Here is an 8,707-nt window from a genome sequence, read left to right on the forward strand (position 1 = left end):
TCATGATGTTGTTGTTGTTGTTGTTGTTATGTGCCGTCGAGTCACCTGCAACTCACAGAGACCCTATGTACAACAGCCCTAAACCCTGCTCTATCCTGTGACAATCTTATTGTCTCCAACACACCTATCCCCATTACCCGAGTCACTGAGTCAATCCACCTTATCAAGGGTCTTCCTCTTCTGCACTGTCTCTCCACCTCCCAAGCAAGTCCCTCCCCAAGGACTGATCCCACCTTGCAACCCGTCCAAAGTATGTCAGACGAAGTTTCAGAATCCTTGCCTCCAAAGAGAAGCTTGGCTTCACTCTCACCAGGACAAACTTGTTTGTTCTCCTAGCAGTCCCTCCAGCACCACAGCTGCCAATGCCCAGTGGTGAGAATCTTTGTTTTCTTGATATTGCACTTCAGTCCATTTTGTGTGTGTGTGTGTGTGTGAGAGAGAGAGAGAGAAAAATTTATATTTAGAATTAGCCTGCTGGACTCAGTTTAGATGATCCCAATTTTGTTGGCAACATCCAAAAGCATCATAATCAGGAGCAAGTCAAACATAGTCCTTCTTCTCTCCATCAGGCCTAATCAGAGTGTTGACCTTAGCCACATCAATGTCATAGAGCCTCTTTACAGCTTGTTTAATTTGGTGCTGTTGCCCTTGACATCCACAATGAACACAAGTGTGTTGTTATCTTCTATCTTCTTCATGGCTGACTCAGTGGTCAGGAGAAATTTGATGATGGCATAGTGGTCAAGCTTGTTTCTCCTGGGGGCGCACTTCCAGGGGTATTTGGGCTGCCTTCGGAGTCTCAGCATCTTAGGCCGCCAGGAGGTGGGTGATGTGAGGATCTTTTTTTTTTTTGGCTGTGGATGCCTTTCAGGACTGCCTTCTTTCTTGGCCTTTAATGCCTTTGCTTTGGCTTTGGTTTTGGGAGGGGCAGGGGCTTCCTTCTTCGCCTTCAGCGCCATCTTCGAAAAAGCCAATCCATATTGAAGACTGCAGTCCTTGACCTTCTGCAGCAAGTGCTTCAGGTCCTCCTGAGTTTTAGCAAGCAGGATTGTGTCATCTGCATAACGCAGGTTGGTGATGAGTCTACCTCCAAACCTGATGCCATAGTTCTCCTTATAGAGCCTAGCCTCCCGGATAATGGAGAAAAGATTGAAATTATCAGTTATTTCACCTTGCTTAGATCACAGTCAACATCAGGAGATCAGGAGACGACACATCAGCATTCGGGAAGTCTGCTGTCAGGGACCTCTACTGTTCTAAAGAGCAGTGCTATAATTTTAAAGACTAAAGTATACCTGATTCGAATGCTCAGATTTCGAGCAGTATCTGACAGACAAGCATTTTACAGAAAGGAGCTGATAAAAGACATTTCCCAATTATAGAAGCAACCAATAGATTCCGTGTTATTCCTTGCCTTTGGCACTTCCTCTTTCCTTTGTCCCACTTCACCAGCATCCCCTTCCACCCCTGCCTACCCCATTCAACACCTCTCTTCCCCTATCCAGCTTGTCTCAAGCCTTCTATGCTTCTGTGATTCCAGTTGCCTTGTGCTGCTGCAGGTCTCCTATGCTGAAGCCAGTATCCCTTGAGTCATGAGTCTCTGAAGTCCAAATTCCAGGTACTAGTATTAGGGAAAGTTTTCTATTTCAGACGATTCTGAGGAAAAGTCCTTTCCCTTGAACTTCTTCTCCAGTACAGACTTCATGTGGCTTATTGCCTCTTCCATTTGCAGCACACTGCTGTCACAGCAGGATAATTTCCCAGGAGAAGTTGAATTGCATGTGGAAGGTCTTCTGTCAGAGATCTCTCCAGAGTACTTAAGAGCAGTGATGTCAGTCTGGAGACTTAAGATGTGCCTGATCCAGGCTATAGGCTTCACAATTACTTTCCTATGCATCAGAAAGCTGGACAGTAACTAGGGATGATAGAAGGAGAATTGATGTCTTGAGCTATCATGTTGGAGAATAGCATTGAATATACCATGGACTGCTAGGAGAACAAATAGGTTCATCCTGGAGAGGGTAGCAGCTCCTTGTAGGCAATGATCCTAAAGCTTTGTCTGACATGCTTTGGACATGTTGCAAGGAGGGGCCAGTCCTTGGAGAGGGACATCATGCTTAGGAGAGTAGAGGGACAGTACAAGATGGAGAGACCCTCCATGAGATGGATTGACTCAGTAATGGGGGTGATGGAAGTAGATGTGCCAAAGATGATAAGGTTGGCTTCAGATAGAGCAGGGTTCAGAGCTGTTGTACATAGGGTCGCTATGATTTGTGAGTGACTCAGTGGCACCTAACAACAGTACCTGATTCAAGCCATAGTTTTCCCAGTCACCTGCTGTGCATCTAAGAGCTGGAAAATGAATAAGGACGACAGGAGAAGAATCATTGCCTTTGAGTTGTTACATTGGAGAAGAGTAGTAGATATCCCATGAAATGCAAATAGAACAAACAGTTATGTCTTGGAGACCAGACATAAGTGCAACTAGAGTGGAAGCAAGACATACTTTGGACATGTTGTTAGGAGAGGCTATTCCTTGGAGAGGGACATCATGGTTGGAAAGGTGGAAGAGGGTTAGCAAAAGAGAGGAAGACCCTCAACAAGATGGATTGCTGCATTGTCTGCAGCAGTGGGTTCAAGTGTGTCAAGGATGATAAAGATAGTGTGGGACAGAACAGCATTCAGATCTGTTGTTCATAGAGACACTATGAGTCATGCTCAGCAGCATTTAACAACAACAACAATACAACAATGAAAACATGATAAAAATATCCAGCAGCTTCTCTGAGATCCTTCCCTTCTAAAAATCCAGTCTTATTCTGACATGGTCCTTGAATGTCTATTTTCTTTTTATATGCCAGTTTTCTATGTTTTAGAATCCTTTAGAGGCTTATTCCTATCTTGACTAATGCTGATGAAGCCTAGGAGAAAAACAAGGGAGAAAAGTTTCACTGTCCTTTTTCTCCGGAACTGCTAAGTAACAATGTCCCAAGCATTAACCCTCTCACTGGGCTTCTGTTTCACATACCATTGGCATCTTGGGAGGACGGGCCAGTCCTTGGAAGAGGACAACACCTTGGAAAGGTAAAGGGTTAGCAAAGGAAAAGAAGACCATCAGTGAGAGGAATTGACACAGTGACTGTGGCAGTGGACTTAGGCACAGGGCATATGTGAGGATTACGCAGGATCAGGCATGGTTATATCTCAGTTTATGAGCTCCTTGAAAAGATTGCTTTACTCAATTTATGTTCTCCCAGAGTACTCAAATGTGTTTTATGCAAAACCGACTATAAATTTAATACTTTATGTGAAAATACATACTTTATGAGTAAATGAATATTTACTTATAGGAATGTTCACAAATTTTTAAGAAAAGGTTACATATAAAAACTCTGTAGGATTAACCTAAATTACTGAATAGAAATACTTTCTTAAAATTAGCTAATAGATTTTCCCAAACTTTGTATGAGAATCTTATATACAGTTGTATGGTAGAGATTTTAGTATAAAGTTAAATTGTGGATTTTAAAGTATTGGATTTGATCTTTAGTGTTATTGCTCACATGTAAGTGTTATGTAAAAATGACCTAAATTTTTTATTATTAATTTGAAGATTAAAAATGGGGCTAATGGTGAAGATGGATGAGAAATTGTGTATTAAGAGTGGTACATAACATTGTGGATAACAGTTCAGATTCTTCTGCTGTAACAATTTAAAAGTATTTAATTTGGTGGCTTTTTAATTTAGTAATAATTATTACTGGGTTTTTTCTTTGGTTTTTTTTTATTAATTTTAATAAGCATTTACAGAGATTTTAGATTTCCCTTCATTCATTGCTGCACTTTTCTCCCTGCCCACCCCTCTCCATCAATATTAATACTGTTTAAAACCATCCCAGTGTTAAGGAGTTAGAGACATTTTCCTTCTTCATACTTTTCAAATTTCATACTACATTCAGTTTATATTCTGTGAATATCTTCAGCATTTTTAAAATATTTAAATACTTTTTAAAGCAGAAAAATATTTTTTAAATAAATTTTCTTACATCATAATCTTTTTTTTATTTCAGTCTTGGCCTGAGTATGAGGATATTTTTAAAAAAACTATTGAAGTGGCTACATTTTTAGATTTGCCTCGTTTTCCAGATATAACTGAAGACTGCTATCTACATCCAAATATCTTGTGTATGAAATACTTAATGGAAGTCAATCTACCTGGTAAGTGTGTAATATGCTGTAGTGAAGAAACTTGTTACCTACTGGATTTAGAATGAGAGAAATATTTTCAAATCACAGAATATAAGAGCAACTTACCAGAGCACTTAAAATTGTTAAAAGAGAACACTATCCAGAGATAAATTAAAGAGGCTTGGGAGGGTGGAGGGATGGCGCAAAAGGGGAAGACCCTCTATGAGATGGATTGATTCAGTGACTGGGGTAATCGGGATGGGTGTGTCAGAGGCAGTGTGACTGGCACAGGATAGAGCAGGGTTTAGGGCTGTTGTACATAGGGTCGCTGTGAGTCGCAAATGACTCCACGGCACATAACAACAACAACAGTTTATTGGATAAGGGAGCTCTAGTGGCAAGAATCTGCACTGCAATCCCAAAGGTATGAGGTTTGAGGCCATCAGCTGCTCTGTGAGAGGAGGATGGGTAGTCTCCTCCCATATGTTTAACTGCCTCTGAAAACCTGCCAGAGGGTCAGCTATGAGTCGGTTCTGACTCGATGGTAAACAACAATTTTATTGGATGTAAAAATGTGAGGGCGTTCATTTCAAGGAATACATCTGATTTCAGAGTAATCTCATTGTTTCTATTGTTGTTGTTAGCTGCCGGGAAATTAGGCCCAAATTCATAGTCACTCCATGTCCAGTAGAAGGCCAAGTAAAATAACTGAATGCCTCAGTGTGTGTTATTGAAAGTCCTATCCCCCTCCCTCAAAACAGTATCAATTTTTTTTTATTTGTGTGAAGCTTTATTATTACACAGTAAAATATAATTTTAAAAATCACATAAACCAAGCCAAACGTGGGTGACTTTTAATCCACAGCCCTCAGGCCTATTTTTCATTGTTTTTGTTCAAACAATCTTCTAGGTCATATAGCCCTGGTGTGTCCACTTGCTGTACAGTGGTAACTTGTGGTTGCTGTGAAGCAGAACACTGTGACACTGATGTGTCAAATGTGTTAATGGTTCCCCATGGTGGACAGTGTTTAGTGGCGCTCCCCGATTAAAACAAGCTTAGAAGCTGGAGTGGCATCCACTTCCATAATAGCTTGCCTCTGGAAACCCTGTGAAACTGGAGAAAGGATGAAAGTCACACAAGGGTTGAGGACTTTCGTTCAACAACAACATTTTTGATAACACATGTTATTTCCTATCTCTAAAACAAATTGAAAGAAAAGTTTAGTAGTGAAGTTAACACGAAAGCACAGAATGTCCAAACAGCCTCACTATGCTTAGCTTAAAATATATTAAGGCATAGGTGACTCACATGGAATCTGCTGATGTAATTCACTCCTATTATTTCTTGCTAAACTAGAAATGTAAGAAAGTCAGGACTTTTATTAAGAGAAAATATAAACTGTGACAATATTACTGCTTAAAAAGTATTAAAATGTAAGTTTAAACTTTTAAAAAATTAATATCTTTAAATAAAAGAGGAAAATATTTATTATGTGAAAAAGCAGTCTGCAAATTATTCAATATAATTTTTCATTAAAAATATATGTAGTAATATATAAATATAAATGGGGCTCTGGTAGCCTGGTGGCAAGAAGCTGCGTTTCAATCCCGAAACCACGCCATTCAAATCCACCAGCTGCTCTGTGAGAGAAGGATGGGCAGTCTCCTCCCGTGTGATTAACTACCTCTGAAAACCCGCTGGAGGGTCAGCTATGGTTTGGTTCAGACTTGATGGTACTCAACAATAATATGTAAATAAAAATAATATACCTATAATAAAATATTTTTTGAAATAGGAACAAATACAATCCAAACTCTCTATATATGTCATCTGGTTAAAGAATTTATATCACATTAAGATATAAGGATATAAGAAGTCACTATTTTATGAAAATTCCAAAATTACTGTTTTGGATTTTATTATTTTCATTTACTTCCTTAATAGTTCTTTCAGAATAAGACAAATTCATGTATTATGTGCTATACTTCAAAATTTTTAGGTTAGGTACTAGGGTTTAAAAATAAACAACTCTGCCCTCCACAGAAAAAAACAATAAAAATTAACTGAAGCAAGCTTCTTCCTTAAGTAATTTGCTCTTGGACAGAGAGTGGGTGGCAGAGTTTTCTGGCCAGCATGCATAGTTTAACTTATTTTTTTGTTAGTTCTTCCTGGAAATAGCAAGTACAAGTAACTTAATTAAAATGTCAAAAGAGGACCTCTGATTATCTTAGTCTGTAAGGATTTGATCTGCTAACCCAACAACCAAGCTTGTCCAGCAGTTCATTTCCACCAGCTGCTCCTCAGAAGGTGAGCAGTCTCCTCCTGTTAAAATTTATAGCCTTGCGAACAAACACATGAAGAAATGTTCAAAAATCCCTAGCTCTAAGAGAGATGCAAATCAAAACAACTATGAGATATCATCTCACTCAGAACTGGCTTTGACAAGCGCTGTGGCATTTGGACAAGAACAAACTGGGAGGAGGGTAGAGAGAATAGTGCAACAATGAATGAACGGAAACCCAAAATCTCTGTAAATGTTTATGAAAATTAATAAAATATAATTATAGGGAAAAAAAAGAATAGGAAAATTTAACAGAACAGCAAACAACAAATGCCAGTGGGATTGTGGAGAAACTAGAACCCTTATTTACTGTTGGTGACAGTGAGGAATGGTGCACACTCTGGAAGGTAGTTTGGCACTTTCTCAAAAAGTTGCAAATAGAGGGGAGCTCTGGTGACCTAGTGGCAAGCAGTTGTACTGCAAACCCAGAGGTACACAGTTCAAATCTACCAGATGCTCTGCCGGAGAAGGAGGGACAGTTTCCTCCTGTACCAGTCAGATCTGATTTGATGGTACATGCACAAAAAATAATAAAAAAAAGAAAAAAAAAGTTGCAAATAGAAATACCGTTTGACCCAGCAATTCCACTACAGGAAATATATCATAAAGAAATCAGAACTTGGAGCATGCCCAGAGTGAGATGAAGGTTCATTATCTTTGCCTCCAAGGAGCACTCTGCCTGCCCCTTCTTCAAGACATAGCTCCTTATTCTTTGGCAGCTCATGGGCTCTTCAGCTCTCTTCCCCAGCAGCACAGTTCAAAGACTTCAATTCTTCTCTGTTATTCTTAGTCATTGTCCAGCTCTCAGATGTTTAACAAGTTGACTAAAAAGACTATGACCTGAAAAAGGCACATTTTAGTTCTCAAACTGACATCATTGCTGCATTTAATTTGAAGAGGTCCCTGACTGTTGGTACCAATTATATTGACTCTAGTTCCATGTAAGGTGAAGTTGTTGACAGTCTCAGCCCTTTCTCTGTCCATCATGATTGCCTGTCAGTTCATTGGTAAGGATTTTTATTTTCTTGACATTGAGATGCAGTCTGTATTGGAGGTTGCAGTGCTTAACTTTCTGCAGCAAGTACTTCAAGTCCTTCTCACTTTGAGCAAGCAAGGTTGTATCATCTGCATAATGAAGATTATTGATGAGTCTTCTCTAATACTGATGCCATATTTTTCTTCATAGAATCCACCTTCTCAAATAATTTGCTCAATGTGGTCAAATAGATATAGAGAACATTTACAACCCTGAAATAATACCTTTCCTAATTTTATACCAACAGCTTGTTGTGATCCACACAGTCAAAAGCCTTTGCATAGTCAATGAAGCACAGATAGACATTCTTCTGGTATTCTTTGCTTTCTGCTAAGATCCATCTGACATTAGCTATAATATCCCTAGTACCATGACCTCTTCTAAATCCAGCCTGCACATCTGACAGTTCTCTGTTGACATATTGTTCCAAACGTTTTTGGATCATTTTCAGCAGACCCTTGCTTGCATGTGATATCAATGATATTGTTCGATAATTTCCACACTCTTTTGGGTCACCTTTGTTTGGAATGGAAACAAATATCAATCTTTTCCAGTCAGTGGGCCAGCTGGCTGTCTCCAGATTTCTTGGCATAACTTAGTGAGCACATCCAGGCCAGTGTCTGTTTGTTGAAATATGTCAATTGGTATGCCATCAACTCCTGGAACCTTGTTTCTTGCCAATTCCTTCAGAGCAATTTGAACTTCCTCTTTCATCACCGTAGGCTCTTGCTCATATGTCATTTCATGAAATTCTTCTGTGTCAGCCAATTCCTTCTGATACAGTGACTCTGTGTATTCCATCTTCTCTTGATACTTTCTGGATCATTTAATATACTGCCCAAAGTATCGTTAAGTATTGCCATCTGTGGTTTGAATTTGTTTTTCAGCTGCTTCAACTTAAGAAACGCTGAGCGAGTTCATCCCTTTTGATTTTCTGACTCCAGCTCTCTGCACATTTCATTATAGTATCTTGCTTTATCATCCCGGGCTGCCTTTTGTAATTTTCTGTTTACCTCTTTGATTTCTTGGTTTCTTCCTTTAGCTTTGGCTTCTCGGCGCTCTAATGCAATATTCAGAGTCTCATCTGACATCCATCTTGGTCTTTTCTTCTTTTTCAGCCTTTGTAATGATCTTTTGCATT

General features: G+C 39.3%; 1 protein-coding gene across 1 annotated transcript in view; it reads left to right on the forward strand.

Annotated features, from left to right (window-relative positions):
• TAF1B (TATA box binding protein (TBP)-associated factor, RNA polymerase I, B, 63kDa) overlaps positions 1–8,707 on the forward strand; it is a 129,276-nt gene that overhangs the window by 95,547 nt on the left and 25,022 nt on the right. The window contains exon 9 of the mRNA XM_006898215.1: positions 4,071–4,218. Within this exon, the coding sequence (XP_006898277.1) occupies positions 4,071–4,218 (148 nt within the window). The remainder of the gene's footprint in view (positions 1–4,070; positions 4,219–8,707) is intronic.

Source organism: Elephantulus edwardii, unplaced genomic scaffold, assembly GCF_000299155.1.
Source record: "Elephantulus edwardii isolate Elephantulus edwardi_28Jun2011 unplaced genomic scaffold, EleEdw1.0 scaffold00223, whole genome shotgun sequence".
NCBI lineage: Eukaryota > Metazoa > Chordata > Mammalia > Macroscelidea > Macroscelididae > Elephantulus > Elephantulus edwardii.